Source organism: Schistocerca gregaria, chromosome 4, assembly GCF_023897955.1.
Source record: "Schistocerca gregaria isolate iqSchGreg1 chromosome 4, iqSchGreg1.2, whole genome shotgun sequence".
In the NCBI taxonomy this organism is placed as follows: Eukaryota; Metazoa; Arthropoda; class Insecta; order Orthoptera; family Acrididae; genus Schistocerca; species Schistocerca gregaria.
This window is the reverse complement of record NC_064923.1, coordinates 436,396,633-436,418,297: the sequence shown is the minus strand read 5'-3', so window position 1 is coordinate 436,418,297 and position 21,665 is coordinate 436,396,633. Positions and strand designations below refer to the sequence as shown.

Below are 21,665 nucleotides of genomic sequence, written 5' to 3'. Positions count from 1 at the left end.
GTCATAGGTCACGAGAACGTAATTTTCCGGAGTGCATGTAATTCATTAAAAAAGTAGCCTGCAGTTTCACAAATATGGGATACTATAGAGAGCCGAGCAGCGAGTTGCAGACAAGCACTCACCCCTTGTCCCGAACCGCCGTCGGTCCGCATGGAGAGCGAGCTGGCGGAGCGGGGCATGTCCTGGACGCTCAGGCTGTCCGCCTCCTGCAGCCACTCGTCCACGTTCACTGCCACACAAAACAAAAGCATAAACATCTGTTACTCTCTCCCTCTGCAACACACAAATAATTCTTAAGCATTTCGTCCTCACTCTACAAGCTATAGTTAAGCCATCCTATCACGGGACGTGAAAACCCTCGTGGGCGGGGAGCTGATGACTTCACTGCATGGAATTCCACGTTCCACTATGCTTCGAAGCGTGAGATATAGAATCTAGCTTGTTAGATTTCTGCCTCGTGGAGAGGAAAGTGGCCAATGAGATGCAACATCGTTTTACAAGCAGAACGTAGGAACCCTCGTACCTTATGGCTTTAAACATAGTATTTGGAGAGGTTTCTTTCTCACAGAGTACGCGGTACTAACATAGATGTTTCAAAGCATCAGTAAATAGAGGAGCTCTAAAAAATACGTCGTTTTAGCTACGATTTGATATAATAAAAAGGCAGGAAACTATAAATCGGTAGGTAATGGCTGCGTTAGTTGTTGTTTTTAGTGTTATATTATGTTCGTGCATACGTTCGTGGCCTCAACCCTCTTGACTTTCATTTGTGGGGGCATTTGAAAGCTCTTGTCTACGCAACCCCGGTACCAAATGCAGAGACTCTTCGTGCTCGTATTGTGGACGGCTGCAATACAATACGCCAATCTCCAGGGCTGCATCAGCGCATCAGGGATTCCATGCGACGGAGGGTGGATGCATGTATCCTCGCTAAGGGAGGACATTTTGAACATTTCCTGCAACAAAATGTTTCAAGTCACGCTGGTACGTTCTGTTGCTGTGTGTTTCCATTCGATGATTAATGTGATTTGAAGAGAATTAATAAAATGAGCTCTAACTTGGAAAGTAAGCGTTTCCGGACACATGCCCACATAACATCTTTTCTTTATTTGTGTGTGAGGGATGTTTCCTGAAAGTTTGGCCGTACCTTTTTGTAACACCCTGTATATCTGCGTTTCTGGACTGGCCCATGTTTTTATTTTGCCGGTAAATATGTTTTTCAATTATAGTGAACAGCTTCGAAAAAATCTCCTCTTCCATTTGAATAAAATTACGAAACGAATTTTCATCTTCAAATCGTTACTTTATTTCAGAGTGTTGGTGGTCAATGCAACATCGACAATATAGACATTAGACACAGCACGATAACCATATTAAATTTAAAAACCAAAAAACCGAAAATGGGATGAAAATGCAATTGAGTTAACTAATAACTTCTGTTACTATGTATCTCATACCGTTGTACAGAATTATGTAGTGTTCCCCCACCAACAATTTTCTATTCAACACATCGACACGTCCAGAATCGACCTTGATTTTCTCCGCTCTTCTTCAACAATCGCAAAGAGAGAACGCAAGTTATTTTACGCGCTTCCATTATCGTAAAGGGACTGTATGGTTTGCGAGACAAATAAAGCCGAGTACGGTGGCTCAAGATCACAAATCACGTTTACCAGCTCGTCCCGTGTGACGACGGGTCTGTCCCTCGTGATGTCGGATGTCCCGTCCACGTCCACGCCGTTTGCACCCTCGTCCCGTAGGACGGCTTTACTGTGTATCCGTCATCACTCATGTTTCAGTTCACTGCCTAGTACATTATTTTAATGCAGGGTGTTGCGGAAAGGACTATGCAAGTTCGGCAATTCATTGAAACATAATCATTCACCTTACAGCCCTAGTCTTGGCATAATTATGTAGCAAAATACAGCAAAATTTTGGCTCAGGTAGTATGCTAGTACGAGTCACAACACAGGTTAAGTATAAAGGACTACATTCAACAGGAGAGACGTTTTGGTGTTTATCAAAAGAGTAGCCTATATAGCAACTGAAATTAAACTGACAACCGCAATAAAACAGAATAAATATAATTGGGCAGTATCTATAAGGAATAACATTCAACAGCAGAAATATACGTGTATTAGAAGAACAACATAGCTTCACGAGAGTCGTAATTATTTTCTGTTATGACACTATGAGTGTCAGTTTCGTTTCAGTTGTCGTGTAGACTATTCTGTTCTTTTAATAGACGTAGTCTACGTCTCTCCTGCTGCATATAATTTTCTATATACAGCGTGTTACACACAAATAAAGAAAAGATGTTATGTGGACATGTGTCCGGAAACGCTTAATTTCCATGTTAGAGCTCCTTTTAGTTTTGACAGTATGTACTGTACTTCCTCAATTCACCGGTAGTTAGCCCAATTGAATAAAGGTAATGTTGAATCCGCACGCAATTGTGCAATCACGTCATCAACACAGATTTTCTGTGAACGTTTGGGCAGTCATTGTTGGCGATGTCTTAATTGGGCCCCATGTTCTTCCACCTACGCTCAATGGAGCAAGGTATCATGATTTCATACGGGATACTCTACCTGTGCTGCTAGAACATGTACCTTTACAAGTACGACACAACATGTGGGTCATGTACGATGGAGCTCCTACACGTTTCAGTCGAAGTGTTCGTACGCTTCTCAACAACAGATTCGGTGACCGATGGATTGGTAGAGGCGGACCAATTCCATGGCCTGCACGCTCTCCTGATCTCAACCCTCATGACTTTCATTTATGCGGGCATTTGAAAGCTCTTGTCTACGCAATCCCGGTACAAAATGTAGAGACTCTTTGTGCTCGTAGTGCTCGTATTGTGGTCGGCTGTGATACAATACGCCATTCTCCAGGGCTGCATCAGCGCATCAGGGATTCCATGCGACGGAGGGTGGATGCATGTATCCTCGCTAACGGAGGACATTTTGAACATTTCCTGTAACAAAGTGTTTGAAGTCACGCTGGTACGTGCTGTTGCTGTGTGTTTCCATTCCATGATTAATGTGATGTGAAGAGAAATAATAAAATGAGCTCTAACATGGAAAGTAAGCGTTTCCGGACACAAGCCCACATAACATATTTTCTTTCATTGTGTGTGAGAGATGTTTCCTGAAAGTTTGGCCGTACCTTTTTGTAACACCCTGTATATATAAATTTGCCCGTTATGTAACACTTACAACTATGACAAATTTAGATTCAGCTTTTTGCTTATATCACCTTCCTCGTATAACTCACACACACACACACACACACACACACACACACACACACACACACACACACACACACACACACACACGCCCGCGAGCGCGCGGGCACACACACAAACACAGTTTTCTCAATGTTCAGTCTTAATTTTTTTTTGGTAAATTTCCTTCATATCTTTAACTGTTAGCTTAAATATTCTAACTGTATTGTAACTACATTGCGAGAGACGGCACTCATTTTGTTTCTCCACTTCTCTGTACGAGCGTAAGAGTTTCTTGACAGTTGCTTAACATTAATGTACCCTTTTTGTCGACGGTAGTTAACTGAAGTCTAACGATGGCCTTCCAAGCCGAGAACTGGATAGCTAGATGGGTTAAATATTCATTTGCTCTTACAATCAGCGACGGAAGAATCTATTAACATCCTTACAGATTAACCTGGTAGAACCAGTGATATGCTGTTACGAAACATAGCCATCCAAATACACATCTGTTTAGAGGATATAAAAAGGGACTGCATACCACTATATAGGTACCTCAATATTGAGATGATGTTCGGCAACTGCTGCCATTTTACGAAAATTACATGATATCGGCTGCTTGGTTGAGTGTGGACTTACCTCCCCCTGCTCTCAAGCACTCTATGCGAGCTTCTGCTTTCACCTTGGAAGTCTGAAACAAGAAACACGTGGGAAAACACTCATTCAGCGTGCCGTCTCACTTGTGTAAGCTGAAAATAAACCTCTGTATTTAGTACTACATTTCTAATACCAAAGGGATCTGATGAGGTCGCAACACACGCAAGGACATAGCAAAATAGTGAACTTCTGTGTTCATTAAAAGAACGTAATTATACACACACAGGCTTCTGCTGATAAGACGAGTAACATACAACACCTAAGCGTACCTACCTCAGACCTTCTAATGCTGTGTTTCAGGTCTTCGATTTTCGTCTCCAGATCTGGTCCGTTTACATCATTTGGATCGACCTGAAATTAACGAAACAGCAAGAGGTTAGCAACCTGAACAGGAAACTTGAAGTACTGAGCCTACACTTTGGCAACAGTCTTTCTTGCTCTGTAGCAGAAATGGAGCCTTTATTGCTACATAAATGTGATGATTGACATTTTTTGTCACAACAACCTAACGAAAGCATTTGGGTGTATTTCCACGCTTCTGAGTTCAAAACATGTTCTTCGCACAGCTGCAAAGACAGAGACACGGAGTTCAACATCATGCTTAGCAGGAATCTCAAAATAACTGAAAATGTGTTCATTTCTGCTGTCCGCTATCAAACGATTTAAGTTGCTTTCGTAGTGCCTTGCTTATTCACTCTAGTTCGTCCCAAGATACACTTCTGGAGAGCTGAAATTTACCTCTGACAAAGGGACATGGCAGAAATGATTTACTTACCATAATCATAATAAGAAATAAAAGATGTAAACAATTTTAGGATCTATTCAGTTGATCTTAATGCCACGTAAATGGAGCGATATGTAAATCGCTACTTCTGATGGGCAGTTGCAGAAAAAGCAGTGACCAGTTTGATGCTCTTATTGTGTAAGTTTTAAGTCAGAGGATGGCGAAGCATCAAAGACGTTCAGGTTAGAAACACTCAGATGCGTATACAAATGGGTCATACTTTGGGCCTCTGTCTGTCAGCATTGTTCGTAGAATACCGGGTCTTAACGATTCCGAGCACAGCGCACTGGAGCGGATCAATTAAGATACGGTCTAACCAAAAGAAACACAGTACATTTTGCCAGTAATGCTCTGATAGCCATTGCTATAGTACGGAACACGAACACAGGCACACGAGAGACAAGCTGTAACTGATTGGAGTATAAAATTCTCATAAATTCAACAGCCATCGCGGTCATTATTGGCGTCATTAACGTTTCAGTCATCAATTCGATGACAATGAATGAAGTTGCTCTCGTGTGAACAGTTTGTCTTTGACTCCAACGCATCTTTAAACTCATCTTCTGTGAGGTCAGCAGCATCAGCGTCGCAGACGTCGGGTCTGTCTTACACAGGACACGCCGGCTATGGACCTAGCTGTATGGCGAGGGCTGCTATCATTTAAGATTCTGATGCCATTTCAGTGTTTGCAGAAGGCCATCTGTTTAATTCTAGCTATTACGTTCACCAGATTCTGCTGCTATTTATCTAACGTATCCCGAGCAACATTCTGTGAGAGGTGCACACCATACGCTATATTACAGTTACGTATGGTTACAAAAGGGTACCCACACCTTTTTACGGTCAGATCGTTTACATTTCGTAGATAGAAGATTTGTAAGTACAACTAAAATCTTTTGCTTCTGCAACTACGACATGCAAACGACCTTTCCGTGTAACGAGTTGCCTTTCAACGTGACAATGTACCTCACGATATTACAAGGCAACTGAATTGTAGTTAAAGCGCAGAAGGGTTGCAATGTGTACGAAAAGGCCCCAACGGTGTTGGTCGGGGGAAGGGGGTGGGGGTTGAAGGGGTTCTTGGTATTCGCTTCTGTTTGAGCTAGAACATGAGGTAAAAAGTTTTTGGTTTAGCCCGGCATATATACACACATTCGAACATCTGTCTTACTGTAACTGTCTTACAATATACTAAAAAAGTTGAACGACGAACCGGAACTGGCGCCCAGGTTAACTGTGCCAATCAAATAATTCCTTTTGCAAAAGATATTAATTAGGCTGAAATTAATACTCAGTTAATGGCGCCATTTCTATACGCACCGGTCGAATTTTACGTGTCAAAACATTCAGCTTTGTTCGGATTTTACGCGTAAAAACAGTCACCCTTAAATGACTTCGGACTGGAGCGTGGCTCATATTGCTCAGATCTGATTCACCGCTGTATGATCTGACCCTGCTCTATAAAATTTAACCATTTGATAAAATCTTGCTTCGTTTGGATTTTACGTGCAGAAAATATGTTTCTCTGGAAGATTTTCTAAGCTCGCCACTTCTGTACTTTAAACTTGTGCGAATCGGTTCAAACTGCGGGAAGGTAGATAAATCTATAAAGTCAAAAGGAATTTTTTTTATCCAGTTGTCTTTTGCCGTTTGTCAAGGAACGCTATTTAAAGTACAACTAAACGTACTAAGCAAAATTCGTTCTTGCGCGGAAACGGCTTAAACTTATCAAATAACTAAAAAAATGCTTCCTTACGATAAAACTGAATACTCACTTTGACAAATCTAGCTTCATTCGGATATTACGTGTAATAAACACGCTTTTTATCGGGTTTCTTACGCGCGCCACCTCTAAACTTTACATAGCTACAAATTAATAACTTCCGACGTCATTCACTATGCTATGCGCCGTCAGCATATCTGTAAATATAAGAACGGCACACTATCAGACTTAACATTTGCAGACACACATTCCATGTAACTGGTCACATTTTAGTTAATGTGAAAATAACTCCGCTAATGCACAGAATGAATAATCACAGTATCCAGTATACACCTTAAAATTTTCAGTTTCTCCTACAGATACCTTTATACGACATAAAGTTTCATCTGTAACTCATCTTGACAAATCTGATTAGCTTCTAGAGTATTTCAAATTCTCTCCTTATATTTAAGTCCACTATGGTTATAAGTTACCGCAGGCCTTTTTGAAATGTAAAATTATACATGGACACCTGCACTGAGATCCCGCGTTTTCTCAGTTATTGATCTTAGAGTGAACAAATGACCCAGTAAGGTGCTAATTCTGCGTAAGCCGCATTGGTAGTTCCCGGTTAGTTCTTCAGACTGTGGAACCCGCGTGAAACTTTCGCACTTTTATCGTTTTTAAATAATGACAGTGTGTAGAATAAGTATGTATGGGATAATGGTAGACGTGAGAATGAAGTGAAATCATCTCTAAAATGAACCGAACGACGTGTAATAATAATCATGAGTTTATGATACATCCTGTATATACGTGTCCAAGTGTGCAAAAACGTGTTTTCCATTCGGAATGTTCTTCCCGGCTTATACGACGGGCAGAGATCAGGGACTGTCAGTAGGGCCACGTAACCTATAACTGTAACTCGACAGACGTTTTCATTTACAGTCAGCAATTTACGCCACGACAGCAATGGGTAAATCACAATTCAAGGCGACAATGGCACTTACGTTTGTCATTTCGGAAAATATATTCGTTTAGGAAAGTCATCTTGTCTGATGGGCACAGATGATGGACTACCGCAGTGACAGTGCTGTATACAAATTACTGCTTATTCGTGATTAATAATTTAGCTTCGTAAAATATGACTATGTAGCTGAGTATCTACGGTGCCCTTTTGCCTGTAATAATTGAAGGTCTCTTTTATGTCAAAATTTTCCACAAATTGTAAGCTTTAGCGCAAAATCGATCTATATCTTCAGAAGCCGGTTATAAACCTTTCTAACGATACCTCATTCATACCTATGTGATAAGTATGTGTTGAGAAAAAGGAATGTTGACTTGAGAAATTATATATATGATACAGAGATGAAAATGTTTAATGGGCACATCAATAGGATTTTAAGAATGGCATATAGCAAAGCAGCTCCTTTGTAGTTATCGCACAATAGGGATCATTCTTCTTAAATATGGGGCATATAACTCGGTTTTCCAGTCCGCATATATGGTTTGAGTCTTATAAATCCTTTCTATTAAAGACTGTAGTTATAAGTCTATACCACTGGCCACTGAATTTACAGCAGCATGAAGAAGGCAGCCAACGAGCGTCAAGTTGTCAAGGTGTGTACTGCATGTTTCAATGTGCAAATGATCAGGAATTTCTGCAAAACCGCTCGAATTATGTAGGAGTAACTCCATCAACACTCTGTCTATAGGGAAAGATTACGCAGCGGATTTCTCATTCCGAAATCACATTTTTGTATTGGTTCTTTGTGGAAAGAACTTGTTATATCTCGTGTAAGAAGGAGGAACGTCTATTGGCGGAATTGTAACCAGTGGACACTGCGGGTTGTTGTTCCTCGATGTTGCTGCTTATGTTCACTGATTCCATGACTATCATTCGATACGGAAAGGGTGGATCTAGGACGACCATACTCAAGGACATGCGACTAGCGCCCGAGAGGACAGACATATTGCCTGATGAGGAGCGCAGGATCGTACAGCCATCTCAGGCATCATGAATCAAGAAAATAGTTTGGTTGCATCGAGGAAAGTATCCCACATGACAGTACGGCTGAGTCTGTAGCGCCATGGACTGTCAGCACGGCGACCACAGAGGACGCACCCAGTGACAACACTGGACACCCATGTCTTTTCAGACCGAGTCCCAGTCGTGTGTACAGAATCCCAACGGACGATCCGTACGTGGCGACTGGGGAGCGAATGAACTTTTCCAGCACATTCGTAGTCGATATACGTGTCCAGCAACTGGCGTGATGTTGGAGTACACATCATCATCGCTGCTTTCAAGCCGGTAATGTGGAGGTGAGTCGTTACATTCTCGATGTGGTAAAGCTGATGGCCGAGCCCTGTCTTCGAGGTGTAAGTGAAGTTATCTTTCCAAAATAAAGCGCCAGAACAACTGCTCCCTGTGCTGTCCTAATCCCCTATGGAGGGTGTTCTACTGTTGCCGTATTGCACGTTCTCCAAATCACTCATCCATTGGAAACCTCCGGTAATGTTGAACCGAACTTGAATAAATCGTTTTAAGTAATGATCTTCTAACTGCCGGCATCGTTGCATTATAGCAGCATCTTCAAACTGCTGGTAGTACCACATGGAGACCCCCCCCCCCCCCCCTGTCCTATTCCAGGTTACGCAACTAACAACATGAAGATGCTACTTTAACGCAGTGAAACCTGTCGTTAATAAATAATCCCTTAGCAGATGTTTGCAACTATTCAAGTTCAGTTCACAACGAATTTCAACGGCTGTGGCTTCCTACATTACAGAGTCTCTGGTAACTTGTTGCCGCGAGAAATGCCCACCCCTACACGCCCACTTGTATGACTGATGAACTGTCAGAGGCTTGAAGTAGCGTGGAACGACGTACCCGCATCTGTCAGCCAAGTTCAGTTCAAGAGCCTTTGTTGCCAACAGATGTAGAATCAGCGTTTAATTTCGCAACCTGTCAAATTAATCACTTACACCCCCTAGTACGACGCATATTTATATTCAAGTAATATTTCGTTATTTTCTCTTCTTTACTTGCAGTTTTAATCGCCAGAAGTGTATTATTTATAAACGAGAAACTTCTGACACACTGTGTTACCAGAAAGAAAAATGCTTCTATGATGGCACAAAAAAGTCGAATATGTCCTGGGCAGACATAGTGATAGAAAGGAACCAGCCTTACAACATAAGCTAGTTCCCTTCTTTTATACCCCTAACTCTGTCCAGGACATATTCGCCTTTTTGTAGCATGACAGAAACGCTTTCGATTCTGGTTCTCAACTTTTACTCCAGCGTAATTTTTACATAAGGTCGCCACAGATTGGCAACCGATGTAAATTTTTTTGACTCGGGCGACGACTTACCCGTGATAGACTTTTTCTGTTGTCTTCCTAACCATGTTGCTCATATCGTGACAACGGATAAAGCTTTCACAAAACAACAAGACGACCATTAATTAAAAATGTTTGTCTGTCTTCTTGAAAAATATGAAACAATTCGTACAAGTTTGAAACATAGAGGTGACGCGCGTAAAAGCGTGTTTATTGCACGTAATATCCGAATGAAGCTACATTTATGAAATCGAGTATTCAGTTTTATCGTAAGAAAGCATTTTTTTAGTTATTTGATAAGTTTAAACCGTTTTTAGGCAAGTGTAGCTCACTTACAAAACGTACCGCATATAGAACACTTGTGCAACCCCTTCTTCAATACTCCTAGAGTGTATGGGGTCAGCCCCACGTCAGATTAAAGGAAGATACCGAAGCATTTCAGTGAGTTACTGCTAAATCTGGTGCTGGTAGGTTCGATCAACATCCAAATGTTACAGAAATACTGCAGGAATTGTCGAGGGGAAGAAGATATCCTTTTCCCGAAAACTGTTGGGAAGACAAAACCTGCATTTTACGCAGACGATGTTACTGCCACCATGACACGCCTCGCGTGAGAGCCGCAAGGACAAGAGTAGACAGGACTTGCAAAGAAGCTTGTAGGCAGTCGTTTTCCTTTCACTCCATTTGCGAGCGGAAAGGGAAGGGGAACGATTAGCATTACTACAAGGTGCCCTTCGCCATCTGCCGCATGGTGGCTCGTGGATGTGTATACTGATATACTTATTTCTTCTCCATGGATTTTAATACCTACTCCGAATTTTTCTTTTGTTCCCTTTACTGCTTGCTCAATATACAGATTTAATAACATCGGGGAGAGGCTACAACCCTGTCTTACTCCCTTCCCAACCACTTCTTCCAGTTCACGTCCCTCGACTCTTATAACTGCCGTCTGGTTTCTGTACAAATTGTAAATAGGCTTTCGCTCCCTCTATTTTACCCCTGCCACCTACAGAATTTGAAAGAGAGTATTCCAATCAACATTGTCAAAAGCTTTCTCTGAGCCTACAAATGCTAGAAACGTAGGTTTGCCTTTCCTTAATCTTTCTTGTAAGATAAGTCGTAAGGTCAGTATTGGTTCGCCGATGACACTGTAATTCTGTCGGAGACAGCAAAGGACTTGCAAGAGCAGTTGAACGGAATGGACAGTGTCTTGAAAGGAGGATATAAGATGAACATGAACAAAAGCAAAACAAGGATAATGGAATGTAGTCGAATGAAGTCGAGTGATGCTGAGGGAATTAGATTAGGAAATGAGACACTTAAAGTAGTAAAGGAGTTTTGCTATTTGGGGAGCAAAATAACTAATGATGGTCGAAGTAGAGAGGATATAAAATTTAGACTGGCAATGGCAAGGAAAGCGTCTCTGAAGAAGAGAAATCTGTTAACATCGAGTATAGATTTAAGTGTCAGGAAGTCATTTCTGAAAGTATTTTTATGGAGTGTAGCCATGTATGGAAGTGAAACATGGACGATAAATAGTTTGGACAAGAAGAGAATAGAAGCTTTCGAAATGTGGTGCTACAGAAGAATGCTGAAGATTAGATGGGTAGATCACATAACTAATGAAGTATTGAATAGGACTGGGGAGAAGAGACGTTTTTGGCACAACTTGACCAGAAGAAGGGATCGGTTGGTAGGACATGTTCTGAGGCATCAAGGGATCACCAATTTAGTATTGGAGGGCAGCGTGGAGGGTAAAAATCGTAGAGGGAGACCAAGAGATGAATACACCAAGCAGATTCAGAAGGAAGTAGGCTGCAGTAGGTACTGGGAGATAAAGAAGCTTGCACAGGATAGAGTAGCATGGAGAGCTGCATCAAACCAGTCTCAGGACTGAAGACCACAACAACATTGCTCTTTAGGCGAAGTCCCAAACTGTGACCTCGCCTGGCCGCGATGAAGCCAGCTGGAGGGTAGGAGGCACTTGGCGACCACGTTGGGTGCCGCACAGTGCCGACTCACCTTCTGGCCCTGGTCGCGCAGAGCCTGCAGCGCGACGAGGCGCCTCTCGTACTCGGCGACGTTCTGCTTGTCGCGCGCGATGCGCGTCGCCCAGCGCTTGGCCTCCTTGCTGAGCTGCTGCTGCGCCGACGAGTGGTCTGCCGTCACCTTGTCGATGCTGTCGTTCTCGCACGGCTCGAACTCGTACTGGATGTGCTGCTTCAGCACCGGGTAGAACAGGTACAGGCACTGCAGGTTGTACTCGCGCGTCAGCTGCAACAACACCACGCACGCCCGTCCTCCACAGTTGCTGCTGTGATATTTTAATGTCCTTTGCAAGTAAATAAACAGTTACTAGTTTCTCGTGCTCAGAGGATGCTGAGTCCGCTACTGTATGTTGAATTAATGAAAAGCTGCTCCAGTTCTGTATAATTTATAAAGATCAGTCAACAAGACACATGGAGCCATAGCAATGGATTTACCGAACACACCACAAGATGACAGCCATTTAATATGAACGAAGTGAGTTATTATTTAATAGTTTTTTATGTAATCAGTAGACTAAGAAAAACCGTACATATTCCCTCATATTATAAATTATAGAGTGCAGAAATCAGTCGTCCTTTTTTAGATTTTACTAGGCAAATCCAAATTTCAGCTAGTTGGTAGCCATTCTGAATGCTAAAAATACAAGAAGTACATAGTCATGTTATATGCATATACATAATAAAAGCCGGCCGCGGTGGTCTAGTTTTCTAGGCGCTCAGTCCGGAACCGCGCGACTGCTACGGTCGGAGGTTCGAGTCCTGCCCCGGGCATGGATGTTTGTGATGTCCTTAGGTTAGTTAGGTTTAAGTAGTTCTAAGTTCTAGGGGACTGATGACCACAGATGTTTACTCCCATAGTGCTCAGAGCCATAATAAAAAGTTACAACTAATGGCGTAACTTAAATGGCTTGTATATTTTCTGTTCTCGATGCATGTAAGTCCCTGTTGTTCAGGCGTCAGTCACATTTCTTTGAATATTACTGTATAGAGAAGGTAAGATAAAAACATTCAAATCAGATCAACTCTAATAGTTGCATGTAGCATGTGCCTTCTCGTCTCTTATAAATAACTTTTTTTTTTAAAAAAAGGGTTTACCTATCTGACGTGACTTAGGTGTTTAAAGAATAAAACAACTGACTCACAATGAATGAACCTGGAAATTCCTTATATACATTTCTATATTTATAGGCAAACATGACATAAGTCGGACAGTAATGTAAAGAATTTTACTTATGTTTTGTTTAATGTCATTCCCATGCAAATTTGAAGTTTTTTTTTACTTCCGTTAAATATTGTATACACAGCTCATATAGAGGGCGCCATACAACCAACCTATGTGTTCTCCACACAGCCTACCTTTTTTATGCAGTAGTATTCAAATAAATGTGACTGACGCCCGAACGAACAGCAGGGATTCACATGCATCGAGAATAGAAAATACAGTTATGTAATATACAAGCGATATAAGTTATGGCATTAGTTGTAACTTTTTATTATATCACCTGACTGTGTACTTCTTGTATTTTTAGTATTGAGAATGGCTAGCCACTAGCCGAAATCTGGATTTGCGTAGTGAAATCAAAAAAATAACGACGGATTGCTGCACTCTATAATTTGTAAGCCACCTAACAGTCGCTGAGTGCACACATTTCCCGAATGGAAGGTAATCTGATTCCCTCATATTAGGTTATCCATCTTTTTTTCCACAGGATAGTCACTTGCCAAGGCTATAAAGAAATCTAATATCTATGAGTACTGTAACATATTTTTGTATAGCCTTTATAGCTTGTTGATGATGTTCCATTATTAAAAAACGAGCTGAGAACCTAGCGTTGCCCACGTATGTATTTATTCCAATCTCCTATTTGTCCATTTTCTCCTTCTTCCTCTCTCTTTCCACCTAGTCCTTCCCCTCTTTCTGATCATCTCCTCTATCTGCTCTGTCTGTCCCACTTCTCCAAACCCCTTTTGTCAGTCTCTTCCTACTTCTCTCTCTATCCATCTGCTCCATCCCCCTCTCTCTATCCATCTGCTCCATCCCCTTTATCTGTCCATCTGCTCCTCCCTCCTCCCACCATCTGTTCCTTCCTCCTCTGACCAACTCCTCCTCCACCTCTAATTAGATCTCTCCCTCTCCCCCCCTCCCCCCCCCCCCCCACACACTCTCTCGCTATCTCTTCCTCCCACTGTCTGCGCGTCCTCATCTCCCCTCTCTCTATGTACATCTCCTCTACACAGACACTAGTGGGAGAATCCTGACATTGGAACACAAAGAATCTGAAAATCTTCCTGTTCATTTAAATGATTCTGACCGAAAATGGGATATCAGCTGTCTCATTCTACCTGCCTCAACACCTTTAAATTTTCCCCAAAAATTTTGTCATACAAACATATTCGCGCTTTTTTATGCTGAGAAAGAAGAAGACAGTATTAGTCGCAATGAGACACGAAAGTAATGAATACTAGAAGGTAGTAGTCAGTGGTTTTGTTATAGAAAGAGTGAAGAAGACGATGACAGTCTGAGAGAAAGAGAGAGTGGCAGTGGAACATAGTTGACAGTGTCAGAGCAATACTAGGAAAAGAATAAGGAGAGAGTGCCAGAGGGGAGCGGGAAATAAACAGAAAGAGAAAGTGGAAGTGGGTTAGAGCCAGTGATAATGAGAGACAGAATATATGACAATGACAACGAGGAAGAGAGAGAAAGTAACAGTGAGAGGAGACAGCAGTTCTAGGAAGAAAGGAATGAGATATCAGCAGTAAGAGAGAGCAAGAGGGAGACAGTGACAGTGAGAGACGAGTCCAGTAGTAGGACGCAACTAAGGGGACTGTGGCTGTGAAATTCGATACATGATAGAGAAAGACAAAGAAAAGATGACAATGTGTTGGGCTGAATGAGTGAGTGTGAAAGGGCAACTGGTAGCGGATGGGCATGACCGATTTAAAGCGATGAACTAGTGGGTGTGAGTGAGTTATGGCTATGCGAGCTTGTGGGAGATCATGATGAGTTAAAAAAGAAGCACCAATGTGTGCATGTGGCAAAATTTTTGGGAAACGTTTTAAAGGTGCTGAGTAAGAGAGAATGAGGCAGCTGGTACCCCACTTCTCGGTCAGAGTCGTTTGAATAAACAGGAACATATTCAAAATTAAAACTGTGTGCCCGACCGAGACTCGAACTCGGGATCTTTGCCTTTCGAGGGCAAGTGCTCTACCATCTGAGCTACCGAAGCACGACTCACGCCCGGTACTCACAGCTTTACTTCTGCCAGTACCTCGTCTCCTACCTTCCAAACTTTACAGAAGCTCTCCTGCGAACCTTGCAGAACTAGCACTCCTGAAAGAAAGGATATTGCGGAGACATGGCTTAGCCACAGCCTGGGGGATGTTTCCAGAATGAGATTTTCACTCTGCAGCGGAGTGTGCGCTGATATGAAACTTCCTGGCAGATTAAAACTGTGTGGCCGACCGAGACTCGAACTCTGGGTCTTTGCCTATCGCGGGCAAGTGCTCTACCATCTGAGCTACCGAAGCACGACTTACGCCCGGTACTCACAACTTTACTTCTGCCAGTACCTCGTCTCCTACCTTCCAAACTTTACAGAAGCTCTCTTGCGAACCTTGCAGAACTAGCACTCCTGAAAGAAAGGATATTGCGGAGACATGGCTTAGCCACAGCCTGGGGGATGTTTCCGGAATGAGATTTTCACTCTGCAGCGGAGTGTGCGCTGATATGAAACTTCCTGGCAGATTAAAACTGTGTGGCCGACCGAGACTCGAACTCTGGATCTTTGCCTTCCGCGGGCAAGTGCTCTACCATCTGAGCTACCGAAGCACGACTCACGCCCGGTTCCCGGTTCCCGAGTTCGAGTCTCGGTCGGGCACACAGTTTTAATCTGCCAGGAAGTTTCATATCAGCACACACTCCGCTGCAGAGTGAAAATCTCATTCTAGGAACATATTCACATTTTTTTGCCCTTCGACAGTAGCGTTTTTCCACGGATGTCTAGTATAACGTGTCATAAGCGGATTTATTAGTGTGGGACATGCTTTTGGCGCCTTCAGCGGACGAAGTCTGAAAAATGGCCTATTGAATTTGAATAAACACTCAGTAGACGCTTGTTTACCACTAGTCCGTGAGTTTTGAACAAATAATTACGTCGTTCCTGGCGTTGCAGGAGCCGGCAGCAGCGTCTGGGACTACCCAGAAACCCTGAACGCTTTCAGCACCCCAGTACAGACGATGTCCTGGATGCCACCGTCCATCCGCGGGGAAGTAACACGACAGTAAGTTCCTAATAAGACAAGCTTTTGTAGTAATTGTTTTCTATCTCACCACCGTGAGAATTTCTATTTTCAAAAGGCCGAAAGAAGGGTCACAAGGCCGAGGTGTGTAGTACAGCACATAAGATGTAAGTGAATAGCAGACGTTTACGGGCACCGGCTTTGACAGTGACCATGAATTCTCAGGCTCAGGTTAACACAGTTTTACAATGGTCCACAACAACTTCATATCTGGGTGCGACGATCGACGGCACCGACATCACGTCCCAGATTGATATGAGTTCCTGTTTAAAGATTCTTAATTTGTGAACGTACTGAAGGCTAGGCTAACCACAGATCCAATCGTTCCACGTTAAGCTGACCAGCAACAATAATGACTGCATAACAATATATGGCCAATTCTGCACTAATGTGCTGTGTAAAGATGTCACTGACGCAGCATGGTTGCTGGCGGTCAAATCGCAAGATGCTAGTAACATTCTGTGCCTCGGTCTGGAAGTGGACGACTTTAGGCAATCAGATGCGGGTATCTGCAACTCAAAGGTACGTTACGAGCATCTTACGGAAATTCTCATATATCTTTGATGACAAAACAACTTGGGTCAAGGACAGCGACGTGTATATTATGCTGAAATCTTCAGTAGTACCTAAATGTTGCAGTGCAACAGAAGTACCGTTTGCCTTGAAGGATCATCTTCGACTTCGCTTAGAATTGCAGCGCTTACAGGACGAAGGTGACATTATCCCGCTCACCAATAGCGAATGGTCTACATCTAGTGTACAACTCGAAAATCCGGATGGCTATGCATTCGTCACGATTTCAAGTCCACCATCAGTCCACGAATGATCGTGGATATCCATCCAGTTTCCAAAATGGAAGATATTACGACCAAGTACACTCCATACACTGGTACTCCACGTTTCTGATAGTCTGATAAATGCATGGCATGCCACAACTGTAAGGAATACCACAGGCACGCGCCTGGGGGCACACTTCTTGTAAAAATCGATCTCAAGGTAGCTTATCTCTAGTTATTCTATGGGACTTAACATCTGAGGTCATCAGTCCCCTAGAACTTAGAACTACGTAAACCTAACTAACCTAAGGACGTCACACACATCGATGCCCGAGGCAGGCTTCGAACCTGCGACCGTAGCTGTCGCGTGGTTCCAGACTGAAGCGCCTAGAACCGCTCGGGCACAACGGGCAGCTTTTGGTGATCAACCCGCAACAGTTGCACTTATTTAGATGCAACCATTCATTGTGCGGGATCTGCAGCGCACCTGCTATTTTTCTACGGTACACGGCACAATAAACGAGTGGCGTCCTGTAACTGCCGTTAGCTGCAAGAAATCATTGTCATGGAGACGGATTCGAAGGATCTCTTGAGCAGTCTGGAAGCGCTCTTTCATTTTCGTGAATGCTCAAACTTCAAGGAGTTTTTTTTCTTCCCCCGGAGCATATCTAGATCATATCTTCGAGCGCAGCAGGCATCAAACCCACACCGAAAGGTGTAGAGGGTATTCAAAACATCCACCTCCCATAGATGAACAAACAGCTGAAGTCTGTGCTTGTCAACTAAATTATTATATGAAGTTTATTCTTCACACCAGCCATTTCGAAACCATTTCATCATTGTTCAAATAATTTACGGGAAAGCACGGGCGACGTCGTCGACAACAGCCGAAATTTCGACATGTGACCACCCTGTCATTTTCAATATATATTACTGTAAAAACTAATGCTACCACACGACGAAAGATGATCGATGCCAGAATTTACTGACAGTGAAAATTACCACAGTGCGTGTGAGGTAGCATTAACTCTGTGTAGAGAGCAGGATTGCACCCAGAATTCAAGCAAAAACCTCCATCCCTAATTAAAAGGTTACTTGCTACTTTAGTCTCAACTGCTTCCTTCACAACACTACACCAGGAGCATGAAATGCACAGCAGAAACTCTGTGTCGTTATATTTCAGAGGTTGACTGGTGCCGAAGCAACTTTCTGCAATAGCCGATTTGCTCGGCTGTTGTAAGCGCGCGTGACGCATGTGCTCAGTACACTGGTACTCCACATTTTTTATAGTCTGAGAAATACATGACATGCCACAACTGTAAGGAATTCCATAGACACGCGCCTTAGGCAAACTAAGATCGACAACCCTAATCGTAGAATGAGAACGGAAAACACATTTCACATTATGTTTCTGCAAGATACGACCAATCTTGCTGGAGAATCTCCCTACGTAAGGCCGTAGACAGTAGCGCCAACTCGGTATTAACATCCTTCACCCGGTGGACGGTTGGACACCTTCCGTCAGAATGGATACAGTGAAAGACAGATCAGAAGAGCGTTACACCGGCGAATAATATTAATGCTGCCTCACCCGTTGTTTAGTAATTTCGCTATGGATACATTCTGGTTTCGGTCCTCTACGGTTGTTTGGTGTCACTAGAGTTTACAGTGTGTGTGTGTGTGTGTGTGTGTGTGTGTGTGTGTGTGTGTGTGTGTGTCTGTGTCTGTGTCTGTGTGTTATCTTTCCCGAACTGCTCTGCAAACCGAGGTTTTAAGTCCACTTGCACCGCGCTTACCTCTGCGGTTTTGCCTTGAAAATAACAGGGTGGTCATTTGTCCAAATATCGGCGGTCGTCGACAATGTCGCCTGGCTGCTTTCCCGTAAGTTATTTAAACGCTGCTTAGGCAGGAAGAAAGTCAGGCTTCACGTTTCGTTATTTATTACTCAAAAAGTGTGAATGGCACTGGCCACCCGACTCCCAACACTCATTTCACCAACCTAAGCACTAAGCTCACCACTTAGTCACTTACGACCCTAAGAATATGATGATAATGGTTGCGGATACATTGGAGTGCACGCCGGGAGATCATAAACAAATACCTTTTGCCTCCAATATACTGTATGTAGCACAATGACAATAGAGCCAAACTGAAAAAGAATCTTCAGCCATTGTGATTCTCTTCAAAATGTACCACGACTACAACTGTGTTCAGAGTTTTCATCTGCTGACAGACCCTAAGTCGTTGCTCTGTCTCTGTTTCTCTTTCTCACTACAATAATAGTGCTAGCATACCGCAGAGAATGGAGCGGCGTCTTCGGCGGTGGCTATGTTCCTCTCTAACTAAAACTGGGACATTTAGTATAGTACCACCACCCAACGTGCGATGGCCGACGTTCTTACCCTCCTACCGACTGAATTGGACGCTTCCCTCCACGCAGCACATGAGGCTCCTTTTCACATGGACGTCTCAGCGAACCTCTCCTCCTTCCCTCCCATCCGTCATCACATACATATCTTCCCTGAGCAATGCTAATGATTAAATGACAATAAAGGAAAAATGACAGCTACTGTAGTCCATTTGTGTGTTGTACTATCCACACAGCACAGAATTGTGCCGTAGCAAATCATGCACTGTGAGAAAACCAGAAAAGAAGGCAATCCTGCAGTTGTGTATATGGTGTTATAGACAGCTGTTGTAAGTTAAAGAGACTGATTAGATAAAAAAAATGAGGACGTTCTCCGCAGAATCGATGAAGAAACCAACAGTGGATAACGCTGATTTGAAGAAGGGACAATATGTCAGGGCGAGTTACGACATCAGGAAATAGCTTACATGTTTCTAGAGGGAGAATAGAGGGTAAAACTGCAGGTAGAATATTTCCAAGACATTGAGTGCAAGTGCTGCTTTGAAATGAAGAGGTTGCCACGAGAGGAGAATTTGTAGTGAGCCATATTAAAAAAAAGCCTGGGTAACGAACCATTTATAATAGGTAATGAAAGTTTACTTTAAAAGTAGTTGGTGTCAGTATTGAGATACATGCTATAGTTATACTGCAAGTTAGAGACATAGGAAACCTCTGAGTATTTTTGGAAATACGTATTCTACTATCAGGATGGGCGAAGAAAAAGAGAGGCCAAGAGAATTTTGTACTTAGAAGAATGTGCGGCACTTGAGAGTGCTATAGCACCGTGTCTAGGTGTGATACGCTCCGTCCTTCGGAGTCATCTTGCCGGGAAGCTCCGCGAGTCACGACCGAGCGACTGTCTGACGGCGATAAGGCCGGATCCGCCCTAATAGGATTAGTCCGTAGCCGTTGCGGAATCTCCTTCGCCCTTCTGCATCGCCAGCATCAATTATTTTTGGCCGCCAGACTCTATGGCGTCGGGGCTCCGAGGATCGCACGGGCTCTTAATTTGCACTTCACTAATCATTTTTAGTGTCAGTATACCTCCTGCCCCACGAGACCACCATCTCTTCACGAGACGTTTCGCTGCTTCAGATCATATATGACAATAATTCGAACTTATCTTCAATACAAAGACATGCTTGTAACATTTATATCTGAACGAACCTTGACCTGCCACTAGTCACTGCTTTAACACATCTCATAAATATTATTGGACATTTCGTTGCCTCTGTCTTCTTCTGAATAAGCAGTGGGCTAACACTTAAGCAAATAAATCAGAATAAATCAACAACGATTACCAGACTTCGAAGTTCTGACAAAGCATTAATCTTTTGATATTTTCATATTAACTTCAGTTACGGCACACAGTGTTTTTCGTACCAGACAGTAAATTTCGTTCTATGGAAACCATCTTCAAACCTGTGTACAAACAATTTTCAAGTCACATCGGGCCAACAGATATATAAGACAAAGTAGTAAGACACAAAAGTAGTCTGCTAAGTCGTTTCATAGACTCAACATGTCTGTTACAACAGGGTACGTGGTTATAACATTTTTATGTAAAAATGATTGAGCTTGTTTGGCTTATTACTTGAACTGTACCATATTTAGATATGTTGGTTCGATGTGATTGGAAAATACCTTCCTGGACCACTGTCGGATTTTAGTGCATTTGTAGCAACTCGTCAATCTTTTTCTTATTGGTCAACTTCAGCCACAATGTTCTGTAATAAAGATTACAAAATTATTATAGCACAATAGGCGTTTTAGCAGGTAACGCTTCCATCTTCTGGGAAAACTAATATAAGACTCGTAACTTTGGTCTGATGATGTGAGTGTGATCTTTCGAAGCACATCTTTTTTGTAATAATGCGATTAAATTACTGAATACTACTGTTAAAGCCGACAAATAACATTCAAATGTTTTATACAATCACGATTTATTATTTATTTATTTATTTATTTATTTATTATTATTGATTAAAATGGATGCAATTAAAACAAAGTATGAATTGTTTTTAGAGAGTGCTGATTTCGCGGGAACAGGGGTAGGCAACGAACATATTTACCCATAGAGTGTGCTAATACACTGTAGAGCCAAACAAGGTGGTGCGCCTGCATGACATCATGTAGGGCCCTCGCGAGCACGCAGAAATGCTGCAACGCGATACGGCATGGACTCGACTAATGTCTGAAGTAGAGCTGGAGGGAATTGACACCATGAATCCTGCAGTGCTGTCCATAAATACGTAGTAGTACGAGGGGGTGGAGAACGGTTGCACTTCTTTCACTTTGAACGATTATCTCCAGTCGTCGCTGGTCCCGTTCTTGCATGATCTTTTTCCGGCGGCAGCGATGTCGGAGGTTTGAAGTTTAACCGGGTTCCTGATATTCACGGCACGCTCGTGAAATG

The 21,665-nt window shown here is 42.8% G+C and overlaps 1 protein-coding gene across 1 annotated transcript in view; it reads right to left on the bottom strand.

Annotated features, from left to right (window-relative positions):
• Positions 1 to 21,665, bottom strand: part of LOC126365773 (protein nervous wreck) — a 692,956-nt gene that overhangs the window by 133,750 nt on the left and 537,541 nt on the right. Inside the window, exons 10-13 of the mRNA XM_050008297.1 lie at positions 11,742 to 11,993; positions 4,163 to 4,240; positions 3,872 to 3,923; positions 123 to 229 (exon numbers count right to left, since the gene is read on the bottom strand). Of these exons, the coding sequence (XP_049864254.1) occupies positions 123 to 229; positions 3,872 to 3,923; positions 4,163 to 4,240; positions 11,742 to 11,993 (489 nt within the window). The remainder of the gene's footprint in view (positions 1 to 122; positions 230 to 3,871; positions 3,924 to 4,162; positions 4,241 to 11,741; positions 11,994 to 21,665) is intronic.